The sequence below is a fragment of the Cyprinus carpio genome, chromosome A15 (assembly GCF_018340385.1).
Source record: "Cyprinus carpio isolate SPL01 chromosome A15, ASM1834038v1, whole genome shotgun sequence".
In the NCBI taxonomy this organism is placed as follows: Eukaryota; Metazoa; Chordata; class Actinopteri; order Cypriniformes; family Cyprinidae; genus Cyprinus; species Cyprinus carpio.
In genome coordinates, this window is record NC_056586.1 from 7,625,162 (window position 1) to 7,646,635 (window position 21,474).

Sequence of the window (21,474 nt, forward strand, 5' to 3'; positions counted from 1 at the left end):
TACAGAACATTGCTATAGATTTTCCTCATTCAAAATATCACACAGCTCCTGGTGTTTTTTTTTCTTTTTTTCATGAATTCCATTTTTTTTTTTTACATTGTGTCTTGTAAAATATTTTAAATCAAATTCTGAAGTGAATTCACTTTGACACTGAACTTTTGTTTTATTCTGGAATTGTTGGATTTTTACTAGAGAGTCCATTGAAGGGTGACAGGACAACTGAAGATAGGACAATGGGATACGGTAATGCAACAACCCTGAAAATATTTAAATTTAATAAATATTTTCTTTTGTACGTTTTTGCACACATATTTTAAGTAAAATTTAAATGTGGAATTAAGTAAAATCTATTAACTAAGTTATAAAATTAGCAAAGGAAATAAGTAAATTTAACATGGCCAGTTAGAGTTTTATTAGTAATTTCTACTTATTTTTTTTTAAGATTACTCTGCAATACTCAAGTACATTTTCCTCAATCACAGTTTCTAAAGTTTAATCAATGTAGCACTGAAAAAAAAAAAAAAAAACATGCTATTATAGTATGGTTTATTTACAAATAAACAATTTTCTAATATGTCTACTCAATATAGTTATTACCGAAATGAACACAGAGACCCAAATACTTGGTACACGGAACACAATGACAGTAACAATCAGTGGATAGTGATAGAGTATGAATGGGTAATTTTGAGTAGAAACTTATCTCCAGATTTCAAAAAACAGCATGATACTAAACCTACCAACAAAAGCAGCCATAAAACAGTGTAAACAAAACACAAACACAGTAAAAACCTTATTAATTATTGATGCCCCAGTGCATGATGGGAACAACGGGATCATAACTTTGATATTTACTTAAAGAAAACGTAAACAAACAAAGAATTCCAAGTAAACTATACTTCTAAGTTCAAACATTAATTTTTTAATTAACTTTAATTTTTTTTTTACTTCAGGCTTTAGCGGTTTAGCAACCATTATAACAACACATTTAACACATTGCATTATACAAATAAATACAGTGGAAAGAATATTTACAAAGCCTCACAAAATATCTAGATTTCTGTGATGATTATTACACATACATCGTGGCAATTATCAAAATGTTTCTCAAAATGTTATTTAGGACACTGAGTAAGTGATCCTCTGTGTTACGACATCTCCGAAAGCAAACCGGAATCAATTAAGGAAATAAAATTTGAAGTGTGGGTTGAACATGTGTCCTGCCCTTTAAATGAAGGCACACAAAGCCTGGTTACTGACAGATCTATTCTTCTCAATAAAAAGATTGATGCGAACCATGCCTTGATCCCATTCTCTAAAAACACATTACAGCAAAGATCACCGTCAGAACACTGAAAAAGAACCCAAGTATTGCGGCAAAAGACCTTCAGAAAAACACTGAACATGGTTCATGAACGGACAACATAAATGAAACCATTGCTGCTAAAATAAAATATGGATACATCTCATCTTTGTCCAAGACCATGTTCCACAGCAATTCTGGGGAAATATTCTGAGAAAAGTTGAAACTTTTAGCAAAAATGCAAAAAAAGGCACTGCAAACCAACACTAAAACCTCTTCCCAACTGTGAAGAATGGCTGAAGGACCATCATGGTTTAGGAAAAATTCAGACATTTTAAAAGGGTTCACAAACTTATTCTTACTACTTTAAAAGGCAAATAAAACACTGTACACACCTTTTCATTTGCACATTTATATTTATTTCATTGAAAAACAAAAACCAATAAATACGTTTATAACACTGACAAACATAATATACAATTTTGGTACAAGCAATAAATAGAGAAAATCTTTTGCTTTGCTTGAGATTACAACATAAACCTTGAAAAGAAAAAAAAAAGTTCTGCAATTTTTGGAATGTTTACATGTCAGCATCTACTAGCTAAATGAAAATAAAAACCTTTAAATGTCATTCAACAAGAATTTGTAAACAATGAAGGCTAAAACCAATTTACTACACACTTCGACCACTTAACGGAACGGTGAATGGCATTAAAAAACAAACAGACCAATCAGTTTGGACCATTCATCACAAAATGTACAATATAGACTGTTTTTTTAGCAAGAGGATTGAAACAAACCTGTACAGAAAAATTCAGTGACTGCGTAATCATGCTGATAAACCACTGTTAGATTAACTGACAGCATGTAGACTGATGGCCACAACCTTGTTGCAGACAACCAGCCAGCATGTGATTCCAACACCGCCTGAGATAAAGCAGCAAAAAGCACTTCATAAGACTTTAAACTTCATGTAATTATATTTATTTCATCAAGACAGCATTTCAGTAATGTATTTAAGATGCCAAGTTATTCACATTTTAAATCAATTTATCCTACTATCCTTCCAAAATGGCAATCAAAGACCACAGGAGACTTGGACATACCTGCAATTCCAGAAGGAAAGGCTACTAGTCTCTCCAGTGGAGCAATCCATTTACTAGGCACAACTGTGACCGGGTCGGCATAATACTTCAATATGAGCGAGATCATGAGGGCCGCCTAACAACACACAGCAAAAAACTGAATAAAATGCCATCGTGAGAGAAAATGAACAACTGATTCACACATGAATCATACATGAATCATATCAAAGCACATATTAAAACATTAATCCTCACCCACCTGAAGAATGTAAAACACAATATTTACAATCCATTTCATTTTTGCCTGCTGTGAAGTTCTTGATTTGACTGTAAAAAAAGAAAAAAGAAAGACAGACAATGAATATAACCAAAATTTCTGTCTACTCATGGTTTCCTTTTTAACAGGCTTCTTCAAATCCAGCCCTGGAAAGCCAGTGCCTTGCAGAGTTTAGCTCAAAACCTGCACTACCTGTCATTTTCTAGTAGCTCTACAGAACTTCATTAGCTTGCTCAGGTGTTTTGATTAGTGTGGGAGCTAAACTCTGCAGGGCAGTGACCCTCCAGGGCCAGATTTGAGAAACCCTGCTTTAAAACAAATCATTTAATCCGGTCCCAATCCTGTTGCTGTAGAGCTATCTTTCAGCAGATTTCAGTTCCAACCCTTCTCCAACAAAGTGATCTGTTATAATGCGCTCCTGAAGATCTTCATCAGCTGCTTCAGGTGTGTTTGATCCGGGCTGGAGCTGAACTTTTGCAGAAAGGTAGCTCTCCAGAAACCAAGACTGGACACCCCTGATGTGCAAGAATGAGATCAGAGATAAAGTTTTCATTATTTAATTAATGTAAATTCCCTTCTGTTCCGTAGCGCACAAGAGAAGTGTAAACTACATCTCAGGTACATTTTCATCCTTTTGGAAGTCAACAGTTTCAACCACAGATCACTCACGAATCAAAATCATTCTAGACCATGGATGCCATATCTAATATAAAACTCTTTAAAGGAACACTCCACTTTTTTGAAAATAGGCTAATTTTCCAACTCCCCTAGAGTTAAACAGTTGAGTTTTACCGTTTTCGAATCCATCTGGTGGTAGCACTTTTAGCTTAACTTAGCATAGATCATTGAATCTGATTAGACCCTTAGCATCTCGCTCAAAAATGACCAAAGGGTTTCTATATTTTCCTATTTAAAACTTGACTCTTCTGTGGTTACATTGTGTATTAAGACCGACGAAAAATGAAAAGTTGCGATTTTCTATGCTGATATGGCTAGGAACTATACTCTCAATCTGGCGTAATAATCAAGGAACTTTGCTGCCGTACCATGGTTGCAGCAGGCGCAATGATATTACGCAACGCCTGAAAATAGGCTTATAGGACGTTACCTAGCTGGGACTATTTTCAGGGGCTGCGTAATATCATTGTGGAACGAGAGTATTGTTCCAAGCTATATCGGCCTAGAAAATCGCAACTTTTCATCTTTCGTCAGTCTTAGTACACGATGTAACTACAGAAGAGTCAAGTTTTAAATTTTCAAAAAAGTGGAGTGTTCCTTTAAGGTTTAGATCACGTCTCTTCAGAAGACTGCCCATAATTATCTTTTGTTTGAATTCTTATGAACCTGCAGCTACGCTAATTATTCTCCATTTGCTTTTGTGTTTCTACCTCAGGATGCCCATCCCATCATAACTAGAGTTTATGCTAGATTCAGTTTTGGATCCAGCCTCTTACAAAGATTTCAGATTACCCCAAAAACTGCCAAATTTTACGTGAAACCCCCGCGAGGACCTCAGTTAACGTCAACTTGGAATCATCATAAAAACTGCCAAATTTTACGTGAAGCTGCCTTGAAACCATATGTATTGTGAAAAGTGCTATGCAAATAAATGTGAAATGGATTGAACTGAAACCGCTCAATTATCGATATGGAATATTTTTTTTTAGAGTACTCTTTCCGTGACGTGTGTCCCGAGCGCTCGTCAGCGTCGCCCTGGCAACACAGTGGAATCACCGGCACTAGCTCGTCACGGGCTGAGCGGCCGCACCTGCAGCTCGTTAAGCGGCATCTACTTAAGCCGGGAAGGAAAGCAGTATGGTGAGCAATGTCTCCCGACGCAGACACTAACTCTTTCCACCTCTGTTGTAGAGAGCAGCGTGTGACCGTCAGCCCCAACCAGGAGAGCACAGCACGGGATCCACCACTCAAGGCACAGAGAGCACGAGGGAGTTGGAGCACTACGGAGAGCACCGTCTTCAATCAGAGCACAAAGTTTTCAATAAATCCACCCTTCGGGGATTTTCTCTGTCTATCGGTTGTCGTGTAGTTCCTCACCTCGCCACACTGGTGGAGAATGCGGGCAATAGTGTGAGGTGGACACCGACAACCGACCCCCGAAGAGATCGTTAAAGTCACCGTCACCCATTTTTTTGTTTTTATTTATTGGTTTTCTTTTCCCTCTGCTCTGTTTCCACAGGCGGCCGCTCCTCCCCCGGCATGGAAGAGCTGCTTAAACACCTCACCGAGGTGAGCATCCGCCAGCAGCAAATAATGGAGCACATGGCCTCACGTCAAGGAGACGCCGAACGCGAGCTCGCCGCCCTCCGCACCGCCGCCCACCGCTGCCTGACCCCCGTGTCCAAGCCGTACAGCTGATGCCGCGAATGACGGCGCACGACGATGTGGAGATGTATATTCAAATGTTTGAGGCCACACCGCGATCCGGGAGGCGTGTGCCGGAGGACGAGTGGGCCAGACTTCTCGCTCCGCTGCTGACCGGGGAAGCGCAGCGGGCGTATTTCACCATGACGGCTGAGAGAAGCCGGGACTATGGAGAGGTGAAAAAGGAAATCCTGAGCCGAGTAGGCCTCTCCCCAATCTGTGCGGCGCAGCAGTTCCATGACTGGGAATATCGAGCTCGACAGCCCGCTCGCGCCCAAGCGGCAGAACTAACCCGGTTGGCCCAACATTGGCTATTGACAGGGGGTCCCTCCGCACACAAGGTAGCTGAGCGTGTGGTGATCGACCGACTCCTCCGCGCCCTCCCCCGCGCGTTCAGGAAAGGCGGCTGGCATGAGGAATCCCACCGATCTCGACGAGCTCGTGGAGGCCATTGAGCTGGCGGAGGCCGCCCAACACCGGGAGGTAGGGGAGCGAGCGCCGCCTTTTCCCCCGAAGGGTGGTCCAGGAGCGACGCTCGCCGGAGGGCACCCAGCGACCCGTGAGCAGGCCTGCGGTTCCCGGCCCCCAGGACGAACCGATGCCCACCGAGCCGCCGAGCTCCCCAGGACGGACGTGGCTAGCAGGCTGTTCAGTTCACAATCCGCCGCCGGAGGCCCCGCGAGCCGAGGTGCACATCAATGGCCGGCCGTTCATCATCGCCCTCCTCGACTCGGGCAGCGGGGTAAGCCTGATACAACCAACTGTCCTTCCGCCCCGAACAGGTTCCAGAGCCCGGCTGACGATAACGTGTGTGCACGGGGATACCAGACATGTACCGGCACGGCGAGTGACCATTACCGCGCCACCTGGTTCCTGGCCCGTCGAAGTGGGAATCTTAAAGGACTGGCCGGGGTTCGATCAGCTCCTCACCTCCAGCACACAGCCTGCTAGCCTGGCCGGGAACCGCCGACGCCGGAGATCAGCAAGGCGCCCTCGACGACGCCCCGCGCTGCTGACGTCGGACAGCCCTCGAGGAGGTGAGGTCCCCCTCCCAAAACTCTAACCTGTTCTTTGATGTCTTCCAGCGGATAGCGGGAGGGGGAACGCTCGCCAAAAGAGCAGCGGGGGACGAACGCCTCAAGCATTGCTGGTCTCAAGTGCGGGTGGCGGAAGGAGAGGATCTACAACCGGCTCCCCACCCCCACCCCCCCCCCCCATTTCGTCATCCAAAACGGCCTGCTTTACTGTGTCGCGCAGCGAAGGGGGGAGGAAAAGACGTTGCTGGTGGTACCGCGAAGCAAAATCCAGACGGTGTTGGAACTCGCCCATGCCCACCCGATGGCTGGCCACCTCGGCGCTCAAAACACACCGCGCAACGGATCCGGGATCGCTTCCACTGGCCAGGACTGGAGGGGGATGTCAAGCGGTACTGCCAAGCTTGCCCGACGTGCCAACGGACATCGCCACATACTCCTCCCCCCAGCCCACTGATCCCGCTGCCTATCATAGAGGTGCCCTTCGAGCGCATTGGGATGGACCTGGTGGGGCCGCTGCCGAAGTCCGCCCGGGGGCATGAACACATCCTAGTTATCGTGGATTATGCCACCCGCTACCCAGAGGCCATTCCCCTCCGCAAGGCCACCCGCAAAGAACATCGCCCAGGAGCTCTTCCTCCTGAGTAGTCGGGTTGGCCTACCAGCGGAGATCTTGACCGACCAGGGCACCCCATTTCATGTCCCGGATCATGGCTGACCTCTGCAAGCTCCTCAAAGTCCGGCAGATCCGGACCAGCGTGTACCATCCACAAAACTGATGGGCTCGTGGAACGTTTTAACAAGACCCTTAAGCAGATGCTGCGACGAGTCGTGGCCGAGGACCAACGCGACTGGGACCAAATGATCCCGTATGTGCTGTTCGGGATCCGGGAGGTGCCCCAGGCTTCCACCGGCTTCACGCCCTTCGAGCTCCTCTTCGGCCGCCAACCCCGAGGGCTTCTAGATGTCGCCCGGGAAGCCTGGGAACAACAGCCTGCGGTATGTCGGACCACCCTCGAGCACATCAAGGCCATGAGAGAGCGGATCGACAGGGTCATGCCATTGGTCCGGGAGCACCTTTCCAAGGCCCAGCAAGACCAGCAGCGCCTCTTCAATCGGGCCGCCCAACCACTGGAGTTCCAGCCGGGAGACTACGTCATGGTTCTGGTCCCCACCTCCGCCTGTAAATTCCTGGCACGCTGGCAGGGCCCATACACGGTCACCGAACGGGTAGGACCCCGTCACCTATAAAGTGCGCCAACCAGGTCGCCGAAAAGAGGAGCAGCTCTATCATATAAAATCTGTTGAAGCGCTGGGTGGGGACCGGACCCCAGCTCTCGGCCCTCGCCACCACCTCTCCCGTGGTTGTAGACATGGATCCCAATCTCTCCGCGGCCCAGAAGACGGAACTGCAGCACCTGGTCGGTCAGTTCTTGGATGTGTTCTCTCCCCCCTGCCAGGGCGGACGACCGTCATCCAGCACGAAGTCCGAACACCACCATGAGTTATCGTCCGGCAGCAACCCTATCGTGTCCCGGAGGCTCGGCGACACGCAATCGAGACAGAGGTACAGGAGATGTTGAAGTTGGGGGTAAATGAGCCCTCGCGGAGTCCCTGGTCCAGCCCCATCGTAATGGTCCCGAAGCCCGACGGCACCCTCCGGTTCTGCAACGACTTCCGCCGCCTAAATGAGGTCTCTGAATTTGATGGCTACCCCATGCCCCGGGTCGATGAGCTCCTGGATCGACTGGGAAGGGCCCGGTTCATATCGACTCTCGACCTCACCAAAGGTTATTGGCAAGTCCCTCTGTCTAAGGATGCCAAGCCCAAGACAGCCTTCTCAACCCCCAGTGGCCACTGGCAATACCGGGTCCTTCCCTTCGGCCTGCACGGGGCACCCGCCACCTTCCAGAGGCTCATGGATGTCCTGCTGAGGCCCCATATGGCATACGCCGCGGCCTACATCTACGACGTGGTCATCCATTCCGAGACCTGGGGGGAGCATTTAGAGCGGCTCCGGAGGGTGCTGCTGGAACTCCGCCAGGCGGGGCTCACCGCCAACCCCCGGAAATGTCACCTGGCTCTCTCCGAAGCCAAGTACCTGGGCTTCTGCGTGGGTCGCGGCCTCATCCGCCCCCAGGAAAAAGAAGGTGACAGCTATCCTCTCGGCACCGCGGCCCACTACCAAGACCCAGGTACGAGCCTTTTTGGGGGTTGGCGGGATACTACCGTTGTTTTAAAATCCCTAACTTCTCCTCCTGAGACCTCTTCCCTGACAGATCTGACCAGGAAGGGGCAACCCGAGAAGGTAGCCTGGAGTCCAGAAGCGGAAGAGGCATTCCAGCAGGTGAAGTCAGCCCTCACCACGGAGCCAGTCCTGCGAGCCCCCGATTTCAACTGCCCCTTCCTGGTGCAAACCGACGCCTCAGACACCGGGTTGGGAGCCGTTCTCTCCCAGGTCCAGGACGGCGAGGAACACCCGGTGATCTATATTAGCCGGAAGCTGACCCCGACCGAACAACGGTATGCCGCCGTGGAGAAGGAAGCGTTGGCTGTCAAGTGGGCAGTCCTGGAGCTTCGCTTTTACCTCCTCGGCCGCCGGTTCACCCTGCTGACAGATCATGCGCCACTGCAGTGGATGGCCCGCGCAAAGGACACCAATCCCAGGGTGACCCGGTGGTTCCTTGCGCTCCAGGACTTCCACTTCACCGTACAACACCGGGCGGGGACAGCCAACGCCAACGCGGACGGCCTCTCCAGGATAGGGGCAGCTTTCGCAGGTCTGTCAGGCTCCACTCCCCACCCTCCCCATATCTCCCCATTGTTCCGCAGACGCAGGTCGACGCTTAGGGGGGGGGGAGTGTGACGTGTGTCCCGAGCGCTCGTCAGCGTCGCCCTGGCAACACAGTGGAATCAACGGCACTAGCTCGTCACGGGCTGAGCGGCCGCACCTGCAGCTCGTTAAGCGGCATCTACTTAAGCCGGGAAGGAAAGCAGTATGGTGAGCAATGTCTCCCGACGCAGACACTAACTCTTGCCACCTCTGTTATAGAGAGCAGCGTGTGACCGTCAGCCCCAACCAGGAGAGCACAGCACGGGATCCACCACTCAAGGCACAGAGAGCACGAGGGAGTTGGAGCACTACGGAGAGCACCGTCTTCACTCAGAGCACAAAGTTTTCAATAAATCCACCCTTCAAGGATTTTCTCTGTCTATCTGTTTAAAAAAGAAACAATATTCATTTTTAATGGATGGACAGAAATCTCTCAGGTTTAAAGTATCTTCATTTTGTGTTTCAAAGAGGAACCAGAGTCCTGTGTGTTTGGAACGACATGAGATTGAGTAAATGATGACAGAACTTTCATTTTTGGGTGAACTATGCCTTTAACAAGTTATATCTATGCTATTCTCCAATAACTTGAAGGACAGCAACAGACAGCAGCCAAGCCATTTGTCTTCCTTTATGAATGCTGAAGCCGTTATCTGAAACCCACCTGCCATTTTCCACACTTGGCCTGAGAATCTGAATTCTCTACTGCAAAGTGAAGAAACTTTTGGTTTTCTCTGTTCTTCTCGCCCCACTATAAAGTGGAGAAAGGCAGTTTACATGCTTCTAGTGAGGTGTGCTGGGGACTGTAAATATCTTAACACTTGCCCATTGCCCATTGTTTTCAAACAGAGCAATACTACACAACATGGTCAAGTCCAAGCAAGTCTCAAGTCTTAACCATCAAGTCTCGAGTCAAGTCTCAAGTCACAGAGGTGGGGACAAGTCACACATGGTCAAGTCCAAGCAAGTCTCAAGTCTTAACCATCAAGTCTCGAGTCAAGTCTCAAGTCACAGTTCAGTTAAATTAAGCAAGTCAAGTCAAGTCAAGGGTTCACCCTAAGCAAGTCAAGTCGAGTCCTGATAAGTTTCGAGTCAAGTCAAGTCACAGTACTAAAATAAATAGAGGTAAATTTTTTCAATACATATTTATTTTTGCACAGAAAAGATGAACTTGTATACATATATTATGTATCTTATTCATTATACATTTGCTATATATGAATCATATGCATATCTGTGCTACATTTATATCTGAAAATAAAATTAAATTGTGTTGTTTACACAAAACGTTTTGAGTCTAAGATGTATAATCCAATCTGTCTAATTCAATTTAATTGAAACGGTCTAAAATGTGTTGCATTTACAGAAAATAAGGTTTGCCAAGACAATGGCACTAAGCTGTGAACGATGGGGCCGCATAATAATCCCCCCATGACTGAACACACGCTCGACAGGTGCGCTTGAAGCAGGCACAGCTAATACCCTCATTGCAATTTGGAACAGTGAAGGCATTTTCTCCTTGTTCATTCCCCAAAACAAAAGGCAGTTCTGGCCATCACAATTGTCCAGGTAATGGTTGAGCTGGGCAGCAGGGCTGAAATGAGTGGATTTCTTCTGCTTTTTGTGGTATAAGAACAGCCCAGTTTCATCACCTTTGATTTGCTCTTCTTCATCTCCATGACCTGTCTGTTCCATATTGGTATGCTCTGCCTCCTGGAGAATCAGATCTAAAACACAAAAATGTAAAATTACAAGTAAACCTACACAATATTCTAGAGCTGCATTATTCTGGATACATTGAGAATCATGCTTTTTTTCTAAATAGACAATTAAAATAAATTTCATGTAATTTACTAAATGACAAAATGTTAATTGCTGTAGTCTATTTAAAAATATTTAATTTAAAAGATTTTTAAGCTGTCAGAAACTGAATAAATGATTCAATGTCTCACTCATAAAAGCTTCACTTGTTTCATTACTGGATGAATCAGTGTTTTTGAAGAATCTCTTGAATGAATCATTAAGTGACAGTCACTGTAACTGACAGAAACTTTATTTGAAGCATCAAATTACTTTAAGTAACTTGAGTAAGTAACTTTAAGTAAATCGGTACTTTTAAATCGCGTAGACACATAGACTACAAACTTTTATCTCAGTATTTCTGTGATTGTTTGAATGATTGTAACAGTTTTTCAACTGCACAGTATCTGTATTTCAATTTTAATACTTATACATGATAACTGCTCTCTCTGGGCCAGCAGCAGTGCCAATGCAGAATTTAATGTTTGCTGTGATTGTACTTTAAACATTGTCATTTAGGAATAAGATTACTTGGGTGTTTAAATCAAGATTGCAAACTTTTAATGGTTTATTGTGCAGCACTTCCAATTTCTGTAAAAAAAAAAAAAAAAAAAAAAAAATACTACTAATAATGTAATATTTACAAGTTAGCCTATCACTTACTTTTTACTTCCATGGTCAACTGCTCCTTCAGCTTGTCATCAACCAATACATCGTGCTCTATCCAAATAACCCCAAAGGCTGGATCAAGAACAGCTGCTTTGGCATAAACAGGATCAGAGAATGGCAGGATTCCTTCATTGGTCTCTGGCTGAGACATTTTTACATTGACAAAGATGCCTTTGAATCTTCTTTGCAGTGATCTTTGAAGACTGTGGATTAGGTTGACCAAGTATTGTGTTCCTTCTTTCTGGTTTTCCAAGTGATGGTTGAGGGAGAGAACACAGGGAATCACAGCACTTATGGTTACAACTTTCTCTCCCTGAGTGAGATCAGTGGCATCAGCAAAGGGCTTCAGAATGCTGACCAGTTCTTTAATCTGAGCCCACTCTCTTAGAGTGAAAATAGTCTCTCTGTGCCCTCTAACATCCAAGACCTTGCTCAAAGTTTGGTAGTCACAGCTAAGCAAGGACTTCAGCTGTCGGAAAGTCGAATTCCATCGAGTAACAACAGAAGCAGGAACTCCACGTTGGCCAAATTCTTTCTCAAATTCCTCCTTAAAAGAAGTACTTGTGTGGAGCAGAGAACTGATCCGCGACGCTTTGGCCAGAGCCGAACTGACAGCCCTGGTCTCTTTAAGACCATCACCAACAACCAATTGTAGTGTGTGTGCAAAGCACTGTAGTCTATGCTGACTTTTGGAGGTCAATGTCTCATTCAGCCTCTCCTCCTCATCCACTGGAAGGGCATTCCAAAGTTCTGCATCATCAAGGCAGTCATCATCATCCTCATCTGCTTCAGCTGAACTGGGAAAACATGTGGTGAATGCCTTTTTCATATTTGGTGCATTGTCACAAATTATATGATCAATCTTTTGTTTGATTTTATACTGATCACATATTTGTTCAAATTCTTCACAAATTCTCTCTCCCGTATGTGACCCCTTGAACCGGTTGCAAGCTAGTAGATGAGATTTCAACGTTATAGCATCTGCTGCAGTGTTCATCCAGTGAGCGGTGACGCCAAGGAAGCCTCTCATTCTTCTGTCTGACCAGATGTCCACAGTGACAGACAGATTTTCAACTGTGGCCATTTCACTTATTAGTTTTGACTGTCTCTCAGACACCACAGTGTCAAGTCTTGAGGTGATGGTTCTGCGGCTCACTGCAGTATATTTTGTGTCCATAATGGAGAGAAAGTGAATGAAGTGCTTGTTGTCAGTGATAGACAGGGGCATGTTGCAATTAATGATCAGATCAGATATTATTGCTTCTGTAATGGCTTTTTGTCGAGGGTGGTTGACTGGATATGTAGTAGTCTGGGGCACAATGAACTGTGACAAGGATGGCTGCTGTAGATCGCTGCAGTGTATCTTGGATTTGAGATATTCATCATATCTGAATGGATTAAAAAAAAAACAATTAGGGAAAACTGTAAACATTAACATTAACTGTAAACATTAAAACAAATGTATTTTCGTATGCACAAACATTATTTAAATTTGTTAAAATACTGTAATTTAAGGAAAATCAATTGTACATATAAATTAATTTAAGTGATGATCATTTACTGATGTATGCAAGTAAAGTTTGGTTCCAGCAGACACATTTTCATGTTTACATAGACACAGAAATGTAAATACTTGTAAGTTACTGATAGAATGTAAAACGTAAGCATGTATAAGGGCTAATAATAACCTTATAAACTAATTATTGTGACTGAAAAACTGCCTAATATGTAATTACGCTGTAATTATTCTTGTCTGTATGACCAAAAAAAAAAAAAAAAACCTCTTAGAAATTTTTAGGTGCTAGTGATCACATCGGCGCCTCCATGTTCGCCTGTCATGCAGTATGGTATAAGCGCAATGCTTTTTAGTTTCCACACGCAGTCCACACAAACACTTGAAAATGCGCACATTTAATACAGACATTATAGCCTACATGTAATATAGAGCGGCCCGCTCATTTTAAGATGCCCATCAACATTAAAATTCAGGCTACGCCACTGTTATAGCCAAATTCCCCAATAAATCTACGTTATTTACGAGACGTATCAGTAATGATAATGGTCACATTTCTAATAAGAAAAAAACATAATATGCAACCAAGGCCAAATTATGACAAACAGAAAAGATTAATTCATTACATTAGCAATCGTTATAGATCTTAGTGAAACTGACTATAAAGAGATGACTTTCTTACCTTTCCTTGTGGTTCTTGAAATGTCGAATGAAATTTGACGTTGTGGTTGTCGTGTCGGATATTCTTGCGTTGCATATTTTGCATCTGGCAAATCTTTTTTTATTGGCACGGTCCAGTTCAAAGTCCTTATAGCCAAACGAGACTATTTGTGGAGCTCGACTACTGTCTGCCATGTTTGGCGCGGTTTGAATTGTGCAGCGTTAAAGGCACAGACGCTGATTAGTGGTGCTGACGTCACAATAATTATTTTTTTAAATGAATTTTATTGCTGTTTGTTTATTATAAGTTCAAGTCATTCGAGTCTTCCACTTCAAGTCAAGTCAAGTCTCAAGTAACTTGTTCTCAAGTCAAAGTCAAGTCAAGTCATTTTCATACTTCAAACAAGCAAGTCGCAAGTCCTGCTTCAAACTGTCTTGCTCTCCCTCCCTCCCTCGCGCATATTAATCAAAATTAATATTACTTAGAAAGCAATCATTAGCTGAGTTTTCATCCAAAGTTGCAAATTTAACTTTTGCGCAAAATTGGAAAATCACATAAAGCATTTGCGAATAAGCACTGTTTCCAGTCAACGAGTCAAAGAGAACAAAATGATCACTTCCTGATAAACCGGCACTAAATATCACTAGGAAAGGTTAAAGCCACTGAATACAATAATTGCTGGTTAGTCAGGTGATGCCGTACCAAATATTCCCACAGCTCAATCTCATAACTTCCCAAAGCACATTCACAAAACTATTCAACAAACATGCACCAATTTATTTCCATCTCCCATTATTAGCATTAACCCTTTTTCGCACAAGTCAAAAACCACCTCAAGCAAGTGTAAAAACTTTTTTGCGAATTAATGTATTTTTTCTTCTTCTAAATTTGCAGTTTCCATTACTCGTTTCTGATGCATTGTGTGATTGTCACTTCATGAACCATTTTGCTGCACATGCTTGTAATGCACACAACCCCTTTAAGAAAGGCACAAAATTATTTAGACCAACAGTCTTCAGCTGATCGGTCATCTTATTGATCTTGCGTTCCAGTCTAGCATATCTGGCAAACTCGTCCATCATACTGATGGTGGACAGCTCCATCTTCATGTTTTGGATCTCCGTCCTCATCTCCATCTCTTGATCAGCATCTTTCTGGAAGATCTTTGTCAGCTATGAGAACAAACACACTGCTCATTCATTTTAAATCGCAATAAAATTTACTCAAAGCTTTTACATTGACTATAACCAAAAACCGAATCAAACGGGTGATTTATTGACAAAGACCTAGTAAGGCAAAACATTATATATTTTTTTTAAATAAAATCTGGGTTACAATTGCAGACATTTCTCAAATTTTTCCATAGTAAGAATACTATGAATGTCTTAATTACAATTTCTAATAATAACTCTAATCTAGATATGCACCTAACCAGACATTAGCAAGCTTTTGGCACTATGGTAAAACTATGTCATGTGTTTTTTGGCGTATAACATGGTACAAGTATCTGAAATGGTGTATTATATGAATAAATAATCATTCAGTGCCATTACATCACAGTACCATGCTACTGTCAATCATCTGATACCATGAAAGAAGTGCAGTGTGTTTTATTGGTTTGTAAAATATCATTAGCCCACATTAAACGTTTGTTTGGCACTATTAAATGTCCTCTAGTTGGTGTTTATGAATGATTCTGACTCTGCTAAATCTATAGAGATGGTGAACAGAGCTGCTGTTTGCTGTGACTATGTCACAGAGCATTTATGGCGTCACTATACGACTAATGCACGTTTAATATATATGTGCTTACGCCTCCCAAACTTTGAATCAGTACTTACAAATGAAGAAATGGACGGCAGCAGTGTCTTCACGAGGTTGACCAGAAACACCGAGCTCAGTACAAGGAACCAGTTAAACCCGTCAGCCATTTTCTCTTCATCAACCTGATCCTCCCCCAATAATACAAACCCGCTAGCGCTGCTTTTAACTGGTTCCTTTCATTAAATGTCACAATATGCTTACATTATCTAAAAATATGCAACGACAGATATCAAATATCCGAAAAGGTACTGTTTATAAGACATCAAAGTTTTTTTCTTTCTTAAGCGGCGTTTTTCTTTAAATGCATTCAACATATCTGAATATATAACCAATGCAATCAATACTAAATATATATTTGCACGCTTACAGTAACAATAAATGACATAAAGTGGCGCCTAAAGTATATACATGCAAAACTGTGATTGACATCTCAGACTATCCACACAGGTACTTTCCTTTGGTTTGAAATGTGGTTGCCAAGACGTTTCAGCCAATCACCGATGAGAAGGGGCGGAGCGTAGCTCACATCAGGTTAGTGCTATAATGAAAAGAATATAGATAGGGGAGATCCAATCCGGTTTCAGCTAGTTTCTGTTCCGATAGAACATTAATGCTTGCTTCAGTGTTTCCTAGACCCGGTTCTTACACTTTACTTATCAGCGCGTAAGCTGCTTTAATTGATTTCTTTTTTTTTCTGAAAGCACACAAGCTTTACGCAACCATGCCTAAAAGGAGCAAAGTAAGTTCAAAAATATTTGTTTTTATTCCCCTCTTTTATAGTATGGTTTTAATAGCATGCGATAATTAAATACGCGCGTCTCTAGGAAGCTTTATATGAAGTTATGTGACTGTTGACTGCATTTCTGGATGTGTTAATTCGTAATCTAGGACATGTGAGTCGGTGGCATGAATCTGGCGCCTTTTTACTTGGAGCTGTGGTATATTCCGTCGACTGCGTGTAACGTTAGATATTTAAAGAATAGAGCATTCTCAGCTTTACTTTTACATTAGAATCGTGTATAGAATGCGCAAAGTAGTGATCAGACAAAGGGGTGTAACCTTGTAACATTTGGTCACGTTATTCCTCACGGAGAAGAGCTTGTTCTGCAAATGTTTTGCTTTTAACCGCGGTGTTTTAATACCTTTATAACATACACATACAGAGCAGTCGAAGTTGTAAATTTGAGGACACTGTGGGCTTGTATTTTCTTAGACCCTCGTGTAACTGTAAATACATATGTAGTTGTGTGTTGTGTACGACTCCATATGGTTCTCGAGCAGGACACACAACACTGAAGTCTCGAGACGAGTGTCATGGCTGCCTTGGCACTAAACACATTTGAAGCCTTACGTTATATCCAAACGAGTTAATCCCAGCGGGTTTATTTCATAATTCGGTTTTTTCTTGCGCATCCCGCCTGAATTTCTCACTTGACCTTTGAAACGGACTTTGTAAAGTGGTTTAAGAAAGTTCTCACCGACTTTATTCGCGTATTTGTGTACTAAAGATATTAACCTCCTGTTTTCACTTTTCTGTTTTAATCTCGATGCAAATCTGGTTTATGTAAACAATGTTGGGTTTACGATATTTAATGTGTTTTCTCGTCGAAAGTGAAGTGAATGAATTCTGTCTGTAGAGGCGGAGCTAGCGTTACTATTCCCCTCCTCCATGGTAACAAACGTTACTGCAGCACAGAAATTTTTCAGTAACATCGTTACCCCGAAATAATAAGCTAGCTACGCTTGACAGAGCTAATGCAAATAATATGCACGATCATCAGTTGTTTTATTTTTGTTTATTTTTATAAGTTTGTATTTTGTTTCGCCATGTTTTTGCGACAAATTTAACTTGAATAATAAATTAACTTAGTACAGGACCCATGGTTCTACTCCTCCCCGACGTGCACTTTTAAATGACATAATTGCCCATCATTGGTGGGGGTGTAGGGGTACAACACCCTCCCCCCTCACATATACACATACTAACAGCTTCTGTTTTCCTCTGGTGCAGGCTAACAATGGCACCGAAGCAGCTGAGGTAAGTCTGTGTCTGTTACACATACTGACAAATAACAGGTTTTTGCTTGTTACTGTGATACTTATTGCCGGTTTCTTTTGTTGCCTTCTTATTCCGGCCCTCATCAAAATGATGAACAAAACAGCCCAAGAGGCGGTTCCGAGAGACTTCAGGGTGTAAGTTGGTTTTGTCAGTCCCTCTGAAGACGTATTTACACGTTTATCTTTGTATGAGGCATATAGCTTACGCTGAATTTGTGTTTCGCAGAAACCCCAAACAACAAAGTCTGAGCCCAAGCCAAAAGTGAAGGTAAATCAGTTATCGAAATAAGATTTATTGCTATTTATAAATGTTTACCGAAGTGGCTTAACCGTGTATTTTTCTGAAACGTTACAGAAGGCACCTGCAAAGGGCAAGAAGGCCAAGGAGGTAGAAAAGGCCAAACCAGAGGAGAAGAAAGTGGATGCAAAGCCAGAGACTGAGGAGAAAAACTCCCGCGGAGAACGGAGAGACCAAAGATGAGGTACTAAGTCATCTTATAATTAAGTTAGAATAATCTAACTTGGTCCTATATGGTATTGCTTACGTATTTAGCCCTTTATCTATCAGTAGTTCAGAGCGATGGGAAATAAATGTCAGTTAGGGATGCATCCGTGGCTATGGGTCTGTTGAAAAACATTTATTGATTTAATGTATTTCATTGGTTTTTGCTTTGTTATAGGTGGACAATGATGAAGCAGGAGGCGGACGGGGGGAGAGGCCGACCAGAAAGATTGGAGCTGCTAAATAACATTAATAACATTTCAGCAGAGCTCCCATACCTCTTTTTCTTGTACAATACAGAGGAATATTTTTATTGACTATTTTCTAAAAAGCAGGTTTTTTAGTAGTTCAATATTAGAAGCTCATTTTATAGACAACGTTCAAGAAAAAACCTTAGAAGAGGGATTCCATCTTTTCCCCACCCCCAGTTTTTTCCTGAAGGAGAATTGCAGTCATGAAACAACTTCCTCTTATTATTATTATTATTGTTTTTATTTTTTTTATATAACTCTTTCATTTTTACAAAAAGGGAGGGGTATGTAACAGGTTGAGATGGATAATGTGATCGTGCCATTTTTAAAGATTAAAAAAATGAAATTTCTTAAGTCTTTCAATTGAAGCTGGGAGAGTTTGCCGTGAGACACTAACATTCCGTGGGGCACTATGAGGGACACTGTATGTAGCCTGTATTTTATGGGAAGGGGGTTCTGTAAGAAAAGCTTTGTTTTATTGTTTCTGGGGGGTTGGGATTGATTGTAAGCTGTATTCTATGAATTAAAACCTCTTTATTCAAACTTTTATGAATCAACAGCTTTGATTAACGATCCTGCTCACTAGTACCAGAACACTCATCGGATGTGTGATTTACATTGACTTTTGTCTTTGTGTGGTGAAAGCATTGCAATAATGTTGTATAGCTGCTGTTAAAAGGTTTTCATAATTTCTATATGCAGTTTGTGATGGTACTTTAAAAGGATGAAAAATGGAATTGTGTGTGTGTGTTAGCAAAGCTAATAACAACAGCTGTGTTACAGTGTTAAACATGCAGGTTATGCGAATAATTACTGTAATTTCATTCATGTGAACATGCCAGAAGTAGCTGTATCACTCAAGGTTTTAGGTTAAAAGTACACATGTACAGTTTCTTTTTTTTATTATTATTAACTTTTTTTATGTAGCTGTATCTGTAATGATTGGAATGGCATACAAATAAAATGGTTGTAATTTCACCTTTATATTTTGCCCTTCTGTTTTCCTTTCTGTGATTAAAAAGAACACTAGATAAGATATAAAACATAAAAATTTCATGTGGAAGCGATAGCTAGAAAATTAATGGATCATTGACAATGTCAATATGTGAAAAACATTAAATAAAATCAATGTGCTTGACAATGTCAGTACTGATATTGTAATATCTTCCCATATTCATCAAGTTTTGGTGTAACATTGGTTTAGAAAGTTTTACATACACTGCTGTTAAAAAGTTTGGGAACAGTCAGATTTTTAAAGAAGCAAGGCTGCATTTATTTGATCAAAAATTCTGAAAACAGTAATGTGAAATAAAAAATAATGGTTTTCTATATTAATATACTTAAAAAAAATATAATGTAATGTATGTGATGCCACAGCTGAATTTTCAGCAGTTATTACTTCAGTCTTCAGTGTCACATGATCCTTCAGAAATTCTAATATGGCTGATTTATTATCAATGTTGTTGGATATACACTAAATGTTTCGAAAAGTTGGGAGTAAATATATAATATATATATATATTTATATATATATATATATATATATAATTTTTATTTATTTATTTATTTAAAGAAATTAATACTTTTATTGAGCAAGGATGTGAGGGAAGTGATAAAAAGTTATAGTAAAGACAATTTATATTTTAAATACATCAAAAGTATGTGTTTATAATAGTTTATATATATATATATATATATATATATATTATAATAGTTTATATATATATATATATATATATATATATATATATATATATATATATATAATATATAAAGGAGATTAAAAATTCATGGCATTTTAATGGGTTTTTAGGGTCTGCATTTTTGGGAAGCTTTATTTTATTGCAGTTGAGATTTTCTATACATAATATTTTTTTACATATACAGTATTTACTGGGGGGGTAGTTATGCAGATAAAGTTGGCAATACTTTTTATAACAAACCCCCCCCAACTGTATATATAAAAAGCTGTGTGGATGATATAGTTATTAAATAGAATGAACTGTATGTTTTAGAATTTGAACCACCTTATTTTATAATTTTTTTACCAACCTTATTTTGTAACATGTTTCGCAAGAAATGTATGCTTGCTGGTGTTAACTCTTTAAAAGTACTTATTATTATTATTATTAATAAGTTATACATTTTAAAAGTGTTTTGAATACTTTTGAGGCGCCACTGTAACTGCTTTAGTATTGCAAATGGGAAAGAAAAGGAATATAAAAATAAGGACTTTTTAATTTAATTCACAGCAAATTTTGTGATGTTGTTTCGCCACAAGCAGTTGCGCTTTCCTCTGTCAGTTGGAACATATTTGTGTAAATCCAGTTAATTTAGAGCACCTTTCTTTGCAGAATATTCATAAACGGAATCCAACAAGCATGTGATAAAATAAAAAAAGTAGCGGAGGTGGCTAATATTAGTTGTGTGCATATATTTAAATCATCAAACCGTCGCGTTCCTCAGCAGACTTGTTTTTAATAGACAAAAGAAGAACGTTTTTCTACTGTCGCCCATGCTACGTTACGTCATGGGGGGGCCAGCATTTCCGAACAGGAACGCGAGGTTTTCTTTGTTATTCGAAAGATTGTTTTCGCTGTGGGGACGAAACGGCAAGAAACGTTTTCGGATTTACATCGCGACCTTGCAACAAGATTGCCACGCTGAATTTCCATACTTTTAAATTATCCGCGTTGCTTCTGTTTTGCTGAAGAAGACGAGGCGTTTCACCCCCTCCCCCTGTTTCGGCCGTTTCTAGCGGAAGTAGCTGTGAGCTCAGGCCTCATACTTCCAATGGCGACCGAAAACACTGGCGAAACAGGAAAAGCGTGGAGCAATCGACATTAAATAATTATAAATTTTTACCAAATAAACATAAAGTTCGTCTTCAAAACACCGTCTTATTTGCGCTTAATGGATCGAATACTAAAGTCAGAACATGGAGTATTTCACCCTTGAATCGGGTACGGCTCAAAAAGTGGACAATTTAGGGAATATTATCAAGAGGTACTTTTATCAGTTTTCTCATCTTTAATCAAATAATAAACGGTCTCAGCGCGTTGTCCTTTCTCGCAGAGTTATGATTACTTGATATCGCGCTATTGAGCACAGGGGCCGTGCGAAAGCGGCCGAGGTGAGGTTACTTCGTCCTCGAGACTTTATACGAAGTAGTGTGTTTAAAAATGTGCTCATCTGGATGAGAGCACTGACAAGCTCTCCTTTCTCATTCTGTTGCAGGCTCTTGTGTGTGCGCTGAGGAAAACCAGGTGTTTCTCGATTACTTCA

General features: G+C 41.7%; 2 protein-coding genes and 1 long non-coding RNA gene across 3 annotated transcripts; 1 reads left to right on the forward strand and 2 right to left on the reverse strand.

The window, feature by feature from the left end:
• Positions 1 to 1,699: 1,699 nt before the first annotated feature.
• On the reverse strand, positions 1,700 to 15,671 carry LOC122147674 (guided entry of tail-anchored proteins factor 1-like). The gene is made up of 5 exons (XM_042770904.1): positions 15,396 to 15,671; positions 14,561 to 14,726; positions 2,648 to 2,715; positions 2,410 to 2,524; positions 1,700 to 2,230 (listed from the first exon to the last, which is right to left on the reverse strand). Exons 1-5 carry the CDS (start codon positions 15,483 to 15,485, stop codon positions 2,157 to 2,159), a joined length of 513 nt encoding a protein of 170 aa, XP_042626838.1. The 5' UTR covers positions 15,486 to 15,671; the 3' UTR covers positions 1,700 to 2,156.
• On the reverse strand, positions 10,157 to 12,586 carry LOC109109569 (zinc finger BED domain-containing protein 4-like). Its single transcript, XM_042770874.1, has 2 exons — positions 11,375 to 12,586; positions 10,157 to 10,638 (listed from the first exon to the last, which is right to left on the reverse strand). Exons 1-2 carry the CDS (start codon positions 12,555 to 12,557, stop codon positions 10,256 to 10,258), a joined length of 1,566 nt encoding a protein of 521 aa, XP_042626808.1. The 5' UTR covers positions 12,558 to 12,586; the 3' UTR covers positions 10,157 to 10,255.
• A 239-nt stretch (positions 15,672 to 15,910) lies between the features above and the next one.
• LOC122147675 lies at positions 15,911 to 18,159 on the forward strand. The gene is made up of 6 exons (XR_006161728.1): positions 15,911 to 16,117; positions 17,390 to 17,416; positions 17,541 to 17,571; positions 17,663 to 17,704; positions 17,792 to 17,918; positions 18,117 to 18,159. It is a non-coding gene; the product is annotated as an uncharacterized LOC122147675 (long non-coding RNA).
• The last annotated feature ends 3,315 nt before the right edge of the window (positions 18,160 to 21,474 follow it).